Source organism: Ixodes scapularis, unplaced genomic scaffold (genome assembly GCF_016920785.2).
Source record: "Ixodes scapularis isolate PalLabHiFi unplaced genomic scaffold, ASM1692078v2 PGA_scaffold2__306_contigs__length_199485367, whole genome shotgun sequence".
NCBI classification, from domain to species: Eukaryota; Metazoa; Arthropoda; class Arachnida; order Ixodida; family Ixodidae; genus Ixodes; species Ixodes scapularis.
Genome location: NW_024609857.1, coordinates 94,912,694 through 94,931,778, shown reverse-complemented (window position 1 = coordinate 94,931,778; position 19,085 = coordinate 94,912,694). Strand labels below are relative to the sequence as shown.

The 19,085-nt window shown below is 45.8% G+C and overlaps 1 protein-coding gene across 1 annotated transcript; it reads right to left on the bottom strand.

Moving 5' to 3' along the window:
• Window positions 1-12,459: 12,459 nt before the first annotated feature.
• Window positions 12,460-13,497, bottom strand: LOC8037259 (metalloendopeptidase OMA1, mitochondrial-like). The gene has a single exon (XM_040205513.2). The coding sequence runs from the start codon at window positions 13,495-13,497 to the stop codon at window positions 12,460-12,462; it is 1,038 nt and encodes a 345-aa protein (XP_040061447.2).
• Between the last annotated feature and the right edge of the window lie 5,588 nt (window positions 13,498-19,085).

The following is a 19,085-nucleotide window of genomic DNA, read 5'->3' as shown; positions in this document are numbered from 1 at the left end:
GATCAAGCGAGTTCTCTGACGTAACTGTCCTCCGGGAGAATTTGAGAATGAGGAGAAGCGGCCTCGCTTCTCTCCTCCTCGCTTCGGTTCACCAGCTTGACGGGACGTAGCGAGGAGGAGAGAGAATGGGCATCGTGACGTGCCTTGCCTCGTCCGCCTCGTAGGCCGGGTTCAATCGCGCACTTCTTTTCCAAAAAATACGGCGATCCGTTAGATATATCGCCGTATGAGTGATATTTTTTGGTTTTGCAGCTTCCCGCCTATCCGCCCGGCCTTGTTTTGTGAGCTCGAAATTTCGATTCAGTATCCCTTTAACCACTTTTTATATAGGAATATTTTTTAGAACTCCGATTGACAAGATATCGTCCCGACACCGCCTCACACTACTAATCTTTCTAATTTGTTTTCTGAAAAAAAAAATCGAATTGATCTTGAAATTTGCTGTAGACTTTTCGAAGCTTTGAGTAGAAAATTGGGCCGAACCAACTGGTCAAATTTTGCTCGATCAATTATCGACTTTTCTTGCTGTCTCTGTTGTTGGTTAAATACTAAGTTGTGCTGTAAGATAGCAAGCCACAAAATTATGGTCAGCAATCTTTTGTTCGGCTAAGTCCGATTTCGTAACTACCCCAGGAGCGCAATCAGTAATATAGGCAAACCATGATGGCCACAAAATGCTTGCTAAACGTTTTTTCGAAGCAAACTAAATGGTTATCTGAAGAAGATCTTTGAAAATTCAGCAAGGAAAAGAAACATTTGGAATTCCCGAGCCTCGTTGACATTGACTCGCAATGAATATCTATATAAAGGTTTATAGTATACCTCAAGTAGTAAAACATATAAAATAGCGCAACAGAAACAAGGACAAGAAGTAAACAGGACAGGCGCTACGTATACCTCAAGTATACGTAACAAATATCGCAATCAGCGGCGAATCAGACGTCTAAACAAATGTATTGTAGCTCAGTCTCAGGAATTTATGTCATTAAACATCTTCGTCGTTGATCTATTTTAGCACAAACGCTTCAAATAATAACGTGGCATTGTCCATAGGTATTAGTAACTGGTCCCAATATTGACAAATAATTTTTACAGAGGAGCTGTTAAGGGCTAGTTTCCCCGGTTTCGTGTCCGTGGACAAATAAACCTCGACACAACGCTCTGGACAGCTACCACCAACTATGAGCAACGGCTGCTACCAGACAACCGGCTTACCGGTTGTCTGGTTGCCGCCGTCGCTCATAGATGGCGGCACATAGTACAGCTCCCCTGCTCTTCCTTCTTCACCAAAGTGGAAAGGCTGAAAGTTTTTTTTTTTTTTTTTAATGTTTACGAGTTAATCAAGAGCCCTATCGCTGACTGTATCCAATAATTGTTGAAGATGCTGTTGGTTGCTTACGGGAGTAAGGAGTCGTAGAACTCAAAAATAAAATATATTTGCATATTTACAGAGTCTCATACTGAAGGATGTTCCTCGGGCGGTTGAGCTGTTCGGATCCTGATGATGTCTCGTTCCGTTCTCCTCACGCATCCCATATCTGTAGGAACTGTGTCCTCTTGTTCAGCGCAGTCCCTACAGATACCCCCCCCCCCCCCCCCCCCCTCTTTTAGCGAGAAGGTCGGGTGATGAGCGATGAAATTTTGTGTGTGGTCTTGGAAATGAACTTTCTTTTGAACTGTCTTATTTTTGAAGGTTCAGTTAGGAGGTTTAAGGATGAGGAGGGCGGTGGGCACTCCTGAAATGCCGTCTTCAGTCGATCTATTGATACCGTGTCTGCGTGACCACTGATGAGGAGATTAATGAGCTTGGCTTCTCTGTCTAGGACTTCCTATGCATGGTCCGTTGTGCGGAGGTTGAAGGGACCTTTACCACATCGTTTCGGGCGAAGACGTGGGAGGACTCCGCCAAAGCTGCATTTATAAATACTGAAGACGGTTGTGTGGCTCTTGTGGAACAATGCTGAGATGATTGGGTTCCAAGAAACCGAACGTCAAAGAACGAAAGGAGCGTGCAGTTCACTTGACGGATGAGGACGAATCCAAATCCGATGTGCCCGGGTAACCAATTGGTGGTTGCTTACGGGAGTAAGTAGTCGTAGCACTCAATAATACAATATATTTACATATTTACGGAAACTCATACTGGAAGATGTTCCTCGGGCGGTTGACCTGTTCGGATCCTGACGATATATCGAGCCGTGCATCTCGTGCATTTCGAATATGTAGGAACTGCTTCTTGCTGTTTAGCGCAGTCCCTACAATGTAAAAAAAAAAACCTGATCATCTGCCAAACTACACGTTTGTTAATCGGAGGTTTTTATCAAATTCCTCGTTTTATAACGGCGTAGCATGAAAGGGAGCCAAGCAATCCTTTCGAAGTAGTGCAACCTAAGGATGCGTACCACAGGAGATGTTTCAGTCTTATTTTGCACATAGTTTTCTATTCTTCGCCCAAATAAATGTGTACTATTTTCCTCTCGCTATATAATTAATAAATCAGAACAGCTTCTTTTTTTTTTCGCGTTAAGTTTTTCCTGATACTATTTTCGTATTCAGTACATAAAATAAGCGCTAACCTGTCGCAGAGTGTTTGGATCAAGGTAGTATAAGATTCCATTATTTTGTTTTTATTTAAAGGCCTGACAATCTAACTAAAACAGTTTTGTTTTGCATCTGAAGCATTGCAAACATTTTTTTTAATTGCCTGGATATCTAAATACCAAAGAAATTTTGTTTTAGATTAGTGATTCGTTTTACGTGAAGCAAGCTATTCCAGCGAGTAAGAATGTACAAGCCAGGAAAACAAAAAGTTGTTAGATACCGTAAAGTTCGATAAATTTAAAGACATATACGTTTTATGATTAAAATTGAGCAATAACATTCAATATTTCGAATGTTCATAAAAAAGCAAGACATCGCGTAATCAAATAATTTATAAAAAAAATATTAGTAATAATCCGGAATTTTATTTACGGAAAACCGTCCGGGCAGTACGCAGTGTAGTAAATAAATTCGTCGATATTTTACTCGTTTTTTCATCAGTATGAGGCCTCATTTCAAGGCACCCACTAGCGCGATAAGTGCCTTACTGAACCAGGAACGTGCGTCATATTTTGTATCAGTTTTATTTTAAAAAATGAAAGACGTTTACAATTCTCTGTAATGCGAAACTAGAGCGCAGCTCTTGAGGAGGAGGAGGTGAGGGTATGGAGGGGAGGGTATGCCTCTCCTTCGCCTCCGTACCCTCCCCTCCTCTCATCCTCCTCGCCTCCTACTTTGCGGAAAATATTCGCTAAATTTCGTTCGAAATTGAGCCGGTTAAGTTTCCCCGCTAAATTTAGCGGGCAAATTAATTTCGCATGATCTCAACACCAATTCAGTTTCTCCGGTAAATTTAGCGGGGAAACTGTGACGTCCCATAATGCAAGGCGCGCGGTTAACCCGACGCCGCTCATCTCGGAAATGGGCGCCTAATTTTTGCGCTCTAAAAAAGAAGTAAAACGAATTTTCGCACAATTAGAGCGTGGCTGCCGCAGAACAGAGGAGCCCGTGTAGGAGGTAATTCGCAAGGCGCCATGTTGTTTGTCGCCGTTCCCAGCGTATGCCCAGAACTAACTCCCACATTCATCTTCCACCAAAAGCAAATATTTTGAATGAGAGGATTGGACGATTATGAACGTTCGACACCTTCATTCCACGCCAATCTGGATTGTCGTCCTTTGCGAACGAATCCGAGCTCAGCTTATGTGACAATCCGACGTAACCAATCAAGCGGCACCAAAAGTGCATCGTCACGACGATCGCCGTTTTTCTGCGTTCCCCGGCTAAACCAATCACGCCCTGAAAAGAAAACCACGCGGGATCACGGGACGGCGCATTTACTGTGCCTGAATGGTTTATCCGGCCACGGCAAACGCACGAAGACGATGAGACGATGTGGCTTGATTGGCTCCCCCGGACTTGACGGCTGCGCTTGGTCTTATATACAGGGTGTTTCAAATAGCGGCCCGGCTCTTTCACTTTCAATCGACCGCAAAAATCGGTTTCTTAACCTGTCGCGCTACGATTTTGTGCAGCGTTGCCCACAGGTGGTGCATTTTTTCTATAGAATTCGCGAAGAGCGAACTTACCCGAGGAAAAAGGGAAAAAAAAAAGGCTTGACTTCTATGAAACGCAGCGAAGCCACAGGTCTTCAAACAATAGGGCGCCCTATTGTTTGAAGTCCAGCGGCCTCGCTGCGTTTCTATAGGAGTTACTTTTTCCTCAAATAAGTTCGCTCTTCGCAAATTTCGTAGAAAAGAAAATGCACCACCTGTGAGCAACGGTGCACAAAATCGTAGCGCGATAGGTTAAGAAACTGAATTTCGAGGTCGATTTAAAGAGCCTGGTCGCTATTTGAAACACCCTGTGGCAACGATACGGCGTCCCGTGAATACCTCCTCCCTATCGAAAAAGTTGTCACGTTGTTTTCTTTCTTTCAGGACGGAATGTCGCTCTTGGAACGATCTTGCTGTGCGTGCTCTCTAAAGATCGGAACCCGATACATCGGGATTTTGTTCATAGTAAGCCAATTGCTTTTAGCCCTGACGCAATGCAGTGTAATACGTTGTCGAAAGTATATTTGATCGATGGAAGACCCTTTCCAGGCAACGAGAGGGTTCATGCTTCTGATTTACATCACTTCACTCCGGGATCCAAAGAGACTGTCGAAGACGTTCGATGACCACTTCCAGGGTAAGCCAATAAGCGTGCAGAAAAGGAAAAAAAAAATTATAAATATTTAGAATTTATAAAATACGCTATAAAAAAAACCTAGTGAACGTTGACAGAAAAATATATATATATATGTCCATTGCAGTACAATCCAAAACAGCCACGCTGTAGAAAAAAAACCTGTGTTTCTTCACTTTTATTTGTTTCAAATAAATTGAATTGATTTTATATTTAGCGGAATTCAACGCACGATAAAAGGTAACAAAGTGCGTACCTTTCTAACGTGGTACTGCATTCGTATGACCTTCGTTGTAAATCAACGTGAAGCAGCCTCAGTGATGTTCGCATTCGATAATTTGAACCTTGGCTTTCTCTGTTCGGTCCATTTGATTTTTGTTACCTTTTTTTTTAGGGAGAAAAACTGCTGCCCCTATATTTGGGGGATAGCGCTTCTCCCTGCATTTTTTTCTTCTGTTTCAATAGAGAAGAAAACAGCAACAAATATTACTCTGTATGCATTACTGTCGCGGGTTGCTCTAACTCGGTCTAAGGTAATAAGAAGAATTGCCCGTTCCTCACACGAATATTGATGCTTTTTTTTTAAGCTTATGGCTTGGCTTAGACCATCATGGATAAGTGTTTCGTTGGAGAAAAAGAGCTTGACCAACTCCCGATGTCAACTGTTTCAGTATTCTACAATACCTTAATCCTGTTGAGCTGCGAGTGTGTAGTCAACATCATCGTCAGCGTGCTACTGTTCGCATCGACGGTAAAGGTAGGTGGTTAATCACGGAGTTCAAAAGTCGCTCCGAAACTTAAAACTGTATGGAATAGTTCTCTACTTTGGTGTATACCTAAAAAAAAGAATGGGAACGTCTTATGCTAAAATAAAAACCACTTGTGGGAGAGAGTATATTTATTTCAAGCTAATCACCACCTATATAACATATTTTATACCTAAATATTTTCTTCTACTGTTTAACAACATTATTTTGAAAGTTATACTTCGTCTCGCCCTACGATGGACTAAAGGCAAAAGCTACGGACCGCCAGATCCAATCACGAGCCACTTAGAAATTGTGCGGTATTTCGTTTCGATGCACGTATCGGTGCCCCCGTCTCTGATCACTGATAAGACGACAGGTGGACAGTGGTTCGAATCGAAGAGCACTGAGTGACTCAACAATTTTACAACGCAAAGATAGTCACGACATGTAGGCTCTTGGCGCTTTTGGACTCGAGCATCTTTCGTCCACCCCTAATCAATGCTAGGCGCGTCATAGTATAGAGTAGAACGTGATTGGACCTGGCAGCCCGTGGCTTTGGCCTTTAGTCCATCGTAGGATGAGACAAGGTATAGACTAGAGTGGTAAGCACCAGTCTTCATCGTATGGATTCTTCTCATTACAAATAAAAACAGGGCACAGAAATTTTTTCAACAATAATTAGGGGTGTGCGAATAGGGATTGTCGAATCGAATAGCACTGGGTCATTTTTATCCTTCACAATACGAGAAGAAGCCACGGCGTACCAGCTCCCTTAACGGTGCTTAAGCTAGGACATTGCGCTATTCGATGCGAAGCGACATTTGCGCACCCCTAATAATACTAAACCAAATCAGTGTCCTTCCCGCTTTGTTGAATATGGTGGCCGCTAATAGTCACGCGAGCAGAAAACAAAATGCACCGGATATGCCGGTACGTATGCTGAGTAATTGCATTTTCCCGGATTGCTCCCGTCGCATATCCGCTTATCTTTATTACTGACGTCAGGTGTCCCTTGTAAGCCCAGAGAACCATTCGTCTCACCACAGGGTTGCATGTAACAGCTGTTAAGCGACCAGCAGATGTCTCTTTCGCATCCAGGCTACGCGGGATCGCCGTGCGGGACGCACAGCTTACGTAAACGCGATAACTTGCCTCCAAGGTCATCGAACAAGGAGAGACGCGAGCAGCAACACAAAAAGGAACGTCAAAAGACACGCGCACGCTGATGAACACAAAGTACAACGCACCGAAAGTGTTTGTGTTCCTCTGTCTTCATCTAAAGATGATGATTTGGTTTCGTGTTTGTAGAACACGAACGAGCAAAAAGGTTTCCTGTTACCTGCCGACGTCGCGTGAAGGCTGGACCCTGTGGAGCGGATTAAAATCATCCAAATAAGGTATACACCTTCTCCACAGGGGCGGCGCCATCTTGAATGTCGACACTTCCAGTATGAGCGAAAACATTGTTTTGCCGTCGCCACGCTAATAGAAGACATTCAGGATATAAACGTAACCGTCACCCGTTCTCTTTTTGTCTCACCTCTATTTTTATACAATCTGCATGTTTAATTTTTTTTTTTTATTTGTTCGTCGCCCATACCGGATATGTCATCCTAATGGCTGGGGACGAGCGTAAACGAAAATTGTGTATACGCTTCAGAGTAACGACAGTCCAGTCATGCTTAAAATCATTGTTGCCAGTTATCTGAAACTTTATCTGAAATCCCAGGAAAGAGTTTCCCGTCCACCGGAATCTATAACGGTCCGCGACAGAGCAAGGCTATATCGACTGAGCTTCCTGACACCCTCTCCAAATCTTAGAAGCTAGCATTATTGAATCCTAACAATCGCCAATAGACCGTTTTCAAAAGTTCATCGAGAAACATTGGCGGTCACCATTTTTCTGGCACGACGCCTGTGATTGGATCCGAGTCCTCGTCGAGCTCTCGCCGAGCTCACACCGACCGCTGACGTAGCCCTCGTGTCCAATACGTACTCAGAGTGCGTGATCAAGCAATGGCGTACTCGGTTAACTGGTGTAGCAGCTCCTAGAAGGCGCGCACTTTCGAGAGGGGTCTATTGCGCCCGCTCTGCACTGAGCATCAAACTGGTGGCCCTCAGAATAACATCGGAAAATCTAGCGTAACGTAGTTAGTGGCTCTTGATCGAATATGCGGCAAACAACCCACAAACTATGCCCAGCGGCACACTCGCGTGGCGCGCGGCGTCCACTTTGATGTGACGCTGCGCGTGGCGATCAGTTTGTTCGCAGCATATTCGATCCGTGGAGTCCAACCTTTGGTGTTGCAGAGTCGGCATCAGCGCCGACTATGTAACACCCTTTCAACCCCGGGATCTGAGTGAAAAGGGCCTAAAAAAATCCGCTATGGCACACCACGATTCTCTTCAAGTGACGAATGCACATGAAACAAAGGTGGGCATTAAAGTTTCAAATTTCTAGGGGCGAAGTGCCCATATTTACATATATATATCTTACCCTCGGGTTTTTTTTGTTTTTTTTCGACAGCCTCCGCGGCATCGAGATGCAGAAGTTTGTTGACATGAAATGTGCATGGTGCTTCGAGAGATGATTTATAGGGTGTACCAAGTCACCAGGATTGATATAAAATGGATCGTAAAAATCGACGCCTCCACGTAGCTTTCCGTCGAAGGTGTATTTCACAGGTCGGTTTTTTCTTGTAAAATTGAAAAGCGTAGCTCTCTTTCTGTAAAAAATAGGGCCAAGAAACTTGCCAGGGTCAACGGCGGGCGGCGACGCAGACGACCAAGTCGGGTAGCGGGGCGGGTTTGACGCTCGTATTGATAGATGGCGCTACCTTCTTATCGCGACCACCGTGGTTTATTAAAATTCAACATAATCTTTATGTAATGTACTTGTGGTTAAAAAATAAATGCCGTCAACAAAGGCCAAACTTAAAGAGAAAAAAACGCGTTAGCATAACGACGGCGCCTTTGCTGCCAACGGATTTCGTCTGCGTGTCGACTGCTTTCTTTCGCTGGTCGGCTACACCTTCGAACGCTGCTCCCGACGCCACCTATCAATACGCGCGTCAAACACACCCCAAAACTCAAGTCGGTCGTCTGCGTCACCGTCCGCCGTTGATCCTGGCAAATTTTTTGGCCCTATGTTTCACAGAAAGGGAGCGACACTTTGTAATTTTACAAGAAAAAACCGACCTGTGAAATACACCTTTGACGAAATGTTTAGATTGCTACGTGCAGGCGCCGATTTTTACGGTTCATTTTAGATCGAGCCTGGTGACTTGGGACACCCTATATAATTGCGCATAACCGTTATGCTCGTGTAACAAAATATAAAATACAAATAAATGTTAAACAAAAAAAAATGTTGGGGACAAAAAGATATATATAAAAAGTGTAACGTCACATTTAGTAGGATGCTGACAACCGTATCTCCTGAGCGTCCCACGCTTGCGCGACGCCGCCATAACTGTAGTTCAGAGGAGGCGGGTGGCCAGTGCGTAAAACAGCTCATGCCGTCTAGTGCCATGCTCGCCCGGACCCCCAGCGGGTTTGTCGCGCACGCAGAAAGACTACTGTTCCCACAATGCATAGCGGCAGCGGCCGCGTAAGGAAACTGCTGGTGAGTTCGGTCTATTGGTCGAATGGCTGGTACTTTAGCTGATTCGTGTCATAATTTATTTAAAGATGTACTGATGGTTTTGACTACTTCTCTTAGTGACTATAGTTATTGCTTCGCTACATCCCAACGATCGAAGAAGTGGAGGGTAATGAGTCTCCCTTCAGCCTTCGCTACATCCCAGCGATCGATGAAGTGGAGGGTAATGAGTCTCCCGTCAGGGTGGTGATTCCCAGGAAGTATACGGAAGAGGTTTATCGGGTACCTTCACGACTCGGTTCTGGCAGGTCATGGCAGTGGCAGCAAGACTTTTCATAAGTTATGCCGCGCCGTTACATCCCAACATCGCTTTTCTTTTTTTTTTTTAAAGCGGGCTTTAAGGCCCAACTATATGGGGCGTTTTTTTTTAACGCGCTTCGCCCGCGTCAGCGTCGGCAAGCGACGCGCCGGCTGACGCCGAGATCTGGCCAGGGCAGATATAGAGCAGGGAGCGAGGCGCGCCGCTGACTCGAGGTGACGCTGACGCGGGAGAAGCGCGTGAAGAACGTCCCATGTGGTTGGAGCTTTAGTAACATGTGAAGAAGGAATAGTGAGACAATAAGTAGTAATTATGTTAAGCTAAAATAATGAATAGAATATTACACACACGTGCTCACTAAATTCGTGAGGAAGGTAAGGCCAATACCGTTTTTCCTCTTCTTAAAACACAAAAATAAGAAAACAAGCTTGTTTCAAGGAAGCATCAAATTCCGATGCTTGTCAGTGTGAAAGTTGGTTGTAATACAAAAAAAAGACTTAAATAATGTATTTTTTTACGCTGAATGGTTTTAGCTTAACCGTTACCTGATGCTGCCCTGGCTGATGTGGAACACTGTGGGAGTACTGTTCGTGCAGATCGTCTGCCTTGGCATCGTCTCGCAACATCGCCAACTGGACGTAAGTAAACCATTAAAGCAGCATCGCCTAGCAACATCAAACGTTCGACGGATGGTCTCGGAGTAGGTTCAGTAGTGTTTGATGAGCCTGCGCGTTTTCGTTTAATATCGCGAGACATAATGACGACTGGTTATTAAGGCGGACGTGTTGTGATTATGGATACCTAAAATAGTAAAAATGAAAACACGGAGGACTTTCGCATACCACCACACTCTTTCATAGTGGGTCTTTAGTTCTGAGTGTGGTTGTCTGTGAAAGACCCTCGCATTTTTATTTCTTCCGTTTTGAGTACTAATAACGAATCTTGGATAATAACCTACGAGCCGTCTGCCCGCCGTGCCTAGAATAGACTCGCTGTGCGCTCGGATAACGTGCCAGGTCTTTCCTCACAAGGAAAGATTCATGATTTGAACAAGGTGTTCTAACAGTATCAACTCATAACGTTCAAAGAGCCTGCCGTGCGTACTCCATCTTTTGGTCGTTCCCGTTCAGCGACTTGCTCCGAGGAAGAGGTCTGTTTTTCCATTGCTTCCCCTTCAAAGTTCGAAACAAAAAGGGGAAGAGAAAAGTTTTGGTCACTTCGCCGTGGTCGACTCTCTATGATTCGCTTAACGCTCGCGGTGACGTCTTTAGCGGGAAGAGCAACATCAAACTGTCATCTTACACGGCGCTAGTTTAACAATGTGATGAGCCCAAGCTTTCACAGTATTTGTTTTCTAAATACCATCGAACTTGTTCCTCGCAACTGATAAGTAACCAGGATCATAACGTGTGACATTTACGGCGAGGCAAATTCCTTACGTTATAGATTGGAGCCATAACAAGGCGCCACCAAAACATCTTGGCGCTAATGCACCGTTCCAATGTATACAAAATCACAGTCCAGCGTGCGATTGGTGGGGAGCAAAAGCTGCGCTGCAGCACACAAGGATCTTGAGTTCAATCCCCCCCCCCCCCCCCCCCCCTATCCGTTTCGATCTGGGGCCCGAATCTGGACACTTGGTGAAAAAGTCGGCAAGAAATCTCGCGGCCGTGATTGGCCGGCGACGCGCTTGACTATAGGCGCAGGATATGATCAAGGACGCCGGATTTCGCACCGAATTTTCCGCCGAGTGTCCAGATGACGGCCTCTGGTTGAGCATTTTATCGGGTAAAGCCACTAAATAAGCTACGCATCAGAGTAACGACACTTACCCGCCTTGGTGCTTAAAATCATATGGTTGTCAGTTATCTCAAGCTTTATTTGAAATTATTGGAAACGCTTTTATGTTCTCTAGAAATGGTTGAACAGTTCACGACAGAGCAAACCAATACTACATTAGCTTCCTAACAGCGAATCTAATGCTGAGGAAGTCGCACTTTTGAATCCTGACCATCGGTAGTTGCGTCTGCTTTGTACTAAGCACCAAGATGGCGACGGCCGCAACATTATCAGGGAACAGAGAGCCTATACTCTAAGCGTATCTCATTTAGTGGCTCTAGTAATACATATCCGAAGAGAGTTACCGACACACTAACAGAAGCATATATTTTCTTTACAAGCTCATTGAAAATTCGAAGGTCATGCAAAATATTTTGCCGTGCACAGCATAAACTACTAGCACATAGTGCATTTGTGAAGCTTATTTTTGTCCAAGCTGCATTTTCCGACGTTTTTGTGTTGTGGTATCTCACACAACCTACACTAAAAAAATAATCTGAGCTCCCATTCCTGTAGAGCACAGACAGTCAATCAGCACGAGAAATAGAAGGATCTCAAAAAATTGCGAAACTCATAAATACGATTAGACCTAAAAAAATGCCACGTGCACAGGGACAATGAGCAAGCAAAACATCATGCTCACATATTGCACTTCGTATACTTCCGAATACGTCGTAATAGTAAATTCTCATGAGAATTGCTCGCTACGGTCGGCCCAACTTTTGCATTAATTAGTGATAATTCAATCAATATTCTTCGTACGCCCATTTTTTGTAAAGAAAATTGTCCTAGGTATTTGTGAGTTGCAAGCACACGAGTCTGTTCGGAAGCGTAATAGGTTTCCTTGTCTTTCTCCTTACAGAAAAGTGAAGCCCTCACTTTCGGCACGCTGTTCATCTTGGCGGCGCTCTCGCAGGTACAGTATCCTTTCAAAATTTACTTTCACTCGTCATCTGTCAGTTAAATGCTCGCACTGCAGTTTCTTGCAACTTTTAACTGTCTGTCTATTTTTTTTCTTCCAGATCTATTTTGTTTGCATCGTGGCCTCCTTCTACCAACAACTAGAGTGCCCCCACAATCCGAGTCTCTACGACGACATCGAATACCAGTCAGACATTGACAACGCCAGTCTTTTTTCCCAGCGAACAAACTGATCCGCTCAAAACTGCAGCGCAAAAACTACACAGAGCGCTAGGACCAGTCCCAGTTACACGTAAACACTATTTCATGTCAGCAAGAAATGATCTTATCCTGTGCCTAACACGAGGCTGCAGGGGAGCCAGCCTCGAACAGCGACGCATCTTTCGGAGTTCCATTGCAGTGCTCATCTGTGTGTAAAGCCGACGAACGCGTTCCTTCCTTGTCGGGTGTGTCGAGAACAGTGTCTGCGACTTTTTCATGGCCATCTTCCTACTAAAAGCCGCAGACTTGTCGAAGTAAACAATACTGTAGCGGAAATCGAAGCACGCCTTGGCCATCATTTGAAGCCCCAGCCTGTCCGACTCGAGTTCCATGAATCGGCTCTGCGGGAGAAATACGGTGTAATGAAAAACGCGAGTCACCAACCAGGGTACCAGGACCGCCTGCAAGTCCCCCTTAACGAGGGTCAGTGCCGAGAGCCAAACGAGGCTGGTCAATTTGTCGAGTACGAACGCGAGTGACTCTTTTTCGAGCGTGTGCTCCAAGAGGCAGTGTGCCATCTCGTGGGCCAACACGAAGGATAAACAGTCATCGTTACTGCACAACTTGAAGATGCCATCGAAGATGTACGTCCGACAGTTTGGCAAAACGAAGGCGCTCGGAGTCGGCGAACGAACGATGGCGAAAGCCCAGGTCTTGTTGGAGATGCCGGGCAGATCCCTGTTGGCTTTCAAGATGGCGGCTGCTGTGCGACGTATTCGCCGGTAGTTGCCACGTCGTGCGGGTCTCCGAGAGATCGTCCAAAAGTGCTTCTCAATGGCCCTAGATTCGCCGTCGATTTTAGTGGCGAATTGTGCAGGCGTGAAAGCGATGAGCTGTGGGCGCTTGCTGATCGCGTTCTTTTCAAGGTGCGACGTGTAGTAGAAGGTTAGCAAGATGAACGGAACCGCCAAGACCGGAATAGTTCTCCGATAGGGCAACAGGAGCGCGTACGTTCGGGCGTATCTTACCAGGAGACTGCCAGCGAGCAAAGGTAAGAAGCTTCTTAGGCACCTCGTGTCGGTCACCAGGCGAGAGACACCGTGGAGACAAACAAACGCTTGGTTGTCAAAATACATCTGATGCACGTGTCTAGCGGCATTGTCCCTTTGGGCTCAATTTAAAACATCTCTCCCCATTAGAAAAGCCAGCCCTACCATGGTAGCTGCTGGCTTGATTCACGAACATGGTGTCTGGCATCCCCCATGGATGACAGTGTGCAACCGTGCGACGCGGCTTGCTTCCCGTCGTCTCGTGTTTCTCTTCTTCTAGTGGTATGTTTTGATGAGTGCGACACAGTAGGGAATAGGGTTTTTGGATCTATAGTTTGTTTAATAATAATAATATTAGTAATAATAATAATAATATTAGTAATAATAATAATAATAATATTATTATTATTATTATTACTAAATTGTTCACAAATGTAGCCATCACCAAGTTGATTATCGAGTCAGGTCAAAGCCACCAGGGGCTTGTGGGACCTGACTCGGTATTAAAAATTAAGCAGGCCGAAATTCGCAGTCTCACGTGCACGACAAAAAAAAAAAAAAAAAAAAAAAAAACTTTAGGCTGGTTCAAATTTGGAGTGTCAAGTTCACAATGTATGTATATAAATGTATCAAACATGTCGAAATTAGCAGTTTCACGTGCTAAGTTAAGTTTTTACACCGGTCAAAATTCAAAATATAACGTGAAAAAAAAAGACTACACACATTTGAGTAATCAGTTCACAAGGCACAAGGCGAAAATACTGTGTCGTCGCACAACCAGAAAAACGAAGGAAAATAAAAAAGAAAAAGAAAACGTTTGGGGTGCAGCCGCGTGACTTCCGGCAACTCTCTCTCCTCCTCTGCATTTCTTCTTCCTCCCCAGTTCAATTGCGTTACAGTGTTCTAGTGGATGTAGTGGCAAGAGCGACGCCCGCTTACAATGGGCCGCGTGAAGACGGTCAACGTAGATGCCGCAAGTGGCGCTGAAGTTCCGAGCCCTAAGAGAATTTGTGGCAGATGGCAGATGTGCGATGAGCGAAGAAGACGACGAAGCTGAGGCGGTACGCTTCTCCCGAACGTAGCACCGTAGCACTTTTCTTTGTGGTGTAGTGGTAAGGAGTCTTCCCCGTTCAGTTGCCGTCTCGGTCATAAATGCAAGGCAAAAGATGGACACGCACACTGCTTCGCGCCGGGATGCAAGTCGGGCTACCCGGTCAACAAGGGTAGCCGGAGCACCAGCGATCGTAAGCCGTCGCTGTTTCGTGCGCCAAAAGAGGAGTCGCGCAGACTACAGAGGGGAAAAAATCTTAATCGAGAAGATAAACGCCTCGCCGAAACATCAGCGGTGCGCGAGAGACATTTTGAACCGCGCCTTATCCTTGGGGACTATGTGCTCATCGTCAACAGCGAAGAGGTTAGGATTGTATGCCGCAATATATTATGACTATTTTGTAGACTTTTTGCGAGTATGTTGCTGGATATCTGTCATGTGCTTGCTGTGTATGTCGATGAAGTGTATTACCACTTTTGAGAAGTCATAAGCAGTGAGTTGAGAATAACTTTTTTTTTATATTAGGGGTTGTTGAAGTTTGTGTTCATATTGTATTTTAATGCTTCATGTACTACCAATCGAGGTGTTTTTTCTTCATAGACTGCCTTCCACAAAAGACAATTTGCTATATGTTCACCAGTTGCAGTGGCACCTTCGCCGTTCCCAAATGCGCTCGGCCTTGCACCTTACACAACGCTTCTCCCCGCATCAGCAACACGATGACAAAAAACAATACACCAGTTTATTTTTCCTCTCACTATTAAAAAAGTGAGAGATTTATTCAGATTTATTTGTATATTTTTCCTTGTTATATCAGTATCGCGTGGTTTCTCTCGCAGCTATTAAGCGTGCAGCTCTAGTGATACTGTCGGTACTGTCGGTACTGGGAAGGGGGGGGGGAGGGGAGGAGGAGTCAATATTAATCAAATGATCTCCATCAGAAACACGCGAATAATGAAAGTAGAGGATAGCACACACTCTAGAGGCATTAGTCCAAAGGAAAACCTACAACTTTTCACATTAGCAACTGTTCTGCGTCGCGAAAAGCTCCAGTCGAACCACACTAGTACACGCCGAGCACCGCAGACGACGAAGCTGACGGGGGCACGTTCCTAGGGCTCAAAACAGCAGCGCTACGGTGTCGTCTACGCGCAAAATCTTTACGCGGCAGCCGCCATTCTTGCCACTACAGAACACTGTAATTGCGTTTTCGACCAGTTGCGTTTTTTTCTTCTTATTCTTTTACTTTATTTATTATATACATGAAGCTGTAGCAATATCTTGATGAGGTAATCTTCTGACACCATAACAGATCCACAAATGTTTAAACAGTTCGCGACAGAGCAAAGCCATATTACATGAGCTTCCTAACACCGAATCTAATGCTGAAGAAGTCGCACTTTTAAATCACAGTTGCGTCTGCTCTGCACAAGCACCAAGATGGCGGCGTGCACAACAATATCGGAGAACAGAGTGCCGATACTCTAAGCGTAGCTCATTTAGTGGCTCTAAAGGCCCGTTCACACGATGCATTTTTCTCGCGCATCTAGTGTTGCGAAACGTAGTTTCGCGAAATGGTTGCGCCGTCTGAACGAGTCCGAAAAGGACGCGCGCATCTAAAAAAAGTTGCGCGCACACCTCGCTTCTGGAGCGAGCTTTTGCTGAAACCTTGCCGAGTCCTGTCAATCACTCTGAGGGCGCCGCCAATGGCCGCTCAGAAACGCTCTCACGTGGCCTTTGAGGGAGGAGCGAGCTGTTCGAGAAGACCACTTCACTGCCGGTGTTGTAGCCGAGCCAAATCCGAAAAGAACCGAAACCACGAACGATGGATACTGCCGGCGCTTCCGCAAGCACGTCAAGCACCACTGAAGGAAAAGTGAGTAGCATATCGGAAAAAAATCCAGCGATCGAAGAAGACGTAATTTGTGATGATGATAATTCACGTCTATTTTTAGTCATAATTAAGAAATAAAACCTTGAGACAAGGAAACAAAAAGGGACGTACACAGTACCATCTCGAAACCAGCACAGCGTACAGCTCTCATTTACTTCCACAACAGTCTTCTTCTTTGTCAACCTCCGTCCAAATTATGCATATTCAACAGTAAATAAAGTAAATGGCAGTAAATGACAATTCAACAACTAGTAAATGACAATTTAAGAGTAAATTAAGTAAATGGAAGTAAATGACAGCTGTATGCTGTGCATGGTTTTAAGACAGTGATGCGTACGTCCCTTTTTGTTTCCTTGTCTTAAGGTTTTATTTCTTAATTATGATTGTTCACCAGCTCGCCTGCGTTTTGAGTCTTAGAATCTGGCGGGAGATGGAGAACACGACGATGAATGGCTAATGGTGATGATGATGATGTTGGCTTTCAACTGAAGCGCCACTTTATGGTCAACACCCGAACTATTTTCGTGAGTCTAAACGTCATCGTTGTTGCACGTGAAGCGGTACGTGTGAACGAGCACATTTCGCGAAACTTGAGCGTCGCGAAACTGTTGCGCGCCTAAAAGATGCATCGTGTGAACAGACCTTAAGCGTTCCTGTAAGGATTCAGACCCGTGACGTCGCGAAATTATCATTTGCGCACCACAAGTTCGGTGACGTGAAAAAGCACGGTGGAAACTTGTGGTTCTCGCGTTCTTAAAGGGACCATGAAGGCAGTTTCGAAGTTTTATTCGACGATTGAAATGGATGTCAGTCACGTCTCAGGTACTGTTGACCAAGTTCTAGCCCGAACAGAAGTTTGGGTGCCGCACCAATCGAGCAAACAGGCGCGGTAATAATAGCGCGGGGAACGATGCCTGAGACCCCACCGAGGCGGCGGCAGAAAGGTGAACTAAAGTGCGCCGATGCGTGACGACAACGGGCTCCTCGTTTGGCGATTGGTTCCAATGATAGGCGCGCTCTTGGTTTCGATTTCGGTGGTGAGATGTGATGAAAAAAGTTTATTTGAACGTTGGATAATATTTTGAAGTTGTAGTTGGGAATTAATAGGTTTCATACCGTGTATAAAAGCGTAATCTGAAGCGATCCCTCCGTTTGTCACTGGTTGAACGCATCCCGCACTGCTAACTCGAGCGCGTAACAAGCATCGAGCGACCATGGACAAAAAAAAAAAGAAAAAGAGGTTCGAGCGCCGGCGGCGGCGGACTTTTGGCTTTGGTTTCGTGCGTCGTCTCGTGTTCGCTTTGCGAACTGGTGTCTCACCAATCATGCCGCGTTTATGTGCAACAGTAGGTTGCGCGAAAGGTTGGCTAAAGACGTGCGGTCGATCGGGCGACGTTAGTTTGCGTAAACTGCCGACCGACGCAGCAATGCGCAGCATTGCTGCATCGGTCGCCAATCCAGAGTTCTGCGTCCTTAGCAGCATCTCCCGTTCAGTCGGCGTGAGGTCGCTGAACGGGAGATCAAACTCGTTTGCGAGCGCGGCGTTGTCGTCTATTTCTTTCAGCTTTTCTTCACAGACCTCCGTGCACTAGAGCGAACCACGGGAACCACACCGAGTGTGCACTAAATCCTACCGATGCCGACAGTGCTCCCTGACGTCACTTCTCTTTCCAGAGGCGAAAAAGGGAAGAAATCTGAATGTTTGTTTCGGTTTCGCAAATTTATTTGCAGGTACAGAAATAACAGTCACATCCTTCTAGGAAAAATTGTGTGACATGCCAAGACGACAATGCTTGCGGAAACACCTTTTTTGAAAAAAAAAAATTAAATTGCCTTCATGGTCCCTTTAAACCAACGCCGCCAAAGCTCACAGTCTGAATTACTCTTATTTCTGTCGATAAAATAGCCTACTAACGATGCCATAATGAGAGATTGGCCAATAGTGAAATACTGACCACAGCAATGACCTTGGTCGGGCAACTTCGCTGATCCTCCTTGCATAGATCCACGCCGGCCGCAGTCACTGAGCAGCGGTCGCAATGCCCTTCCCTACCGAAACCGGAATCAGTGTGGTTTGACCACTGAACAGATCGGGTGTATCTCGAAACAACCCATTCTTTTTAGAGCGCAGCTCTTAGGGGCCCGTTTCCGGCTTGAGCGGCGTCGGCGTCGGCGTCGGCGTCGGCGTAACCGCGCGGTGCATCATGGGAAATGTCCCATAATGCACCGCGCGAGCCCCCCACCGGGGTCACGTGACTTCGTGGGGGGCACGTGACCCCCTCGAGGTCACGTGACCCCCTGAAGTCACGTGACTCCCTGAGGTCACGTGACCCCCTCCTCGAGGTCACGTGACTCCCCTGAGGTCACGTGACCCCCTCCTCGAGGTCACGTGACTCCCCTGAGGACACGTGACCCCCTCCTCAAGGTCACGTGACCCACCGAGGTCACGTGACCTCCGCCGATGTCGCGTGACCCCCCGATGACGTCATCGACACTGATGACGATGACGATGTGGATGCCGGTGACGTCATCAGTGATGATGACGATGACGATGTGGATGCCGGTGACGTCATCAGTGATGATGACGATGACGATGTGGATGCCGGTGACGTCATCAGTGATGATGACGTCATCAATGATGATGACGTCATCTATTAAATATTGAGGACATTTCTCGCTAAATGTGGATACGCGCCCGACTACACATCTCACAGGAAAAGAAGACCAAGG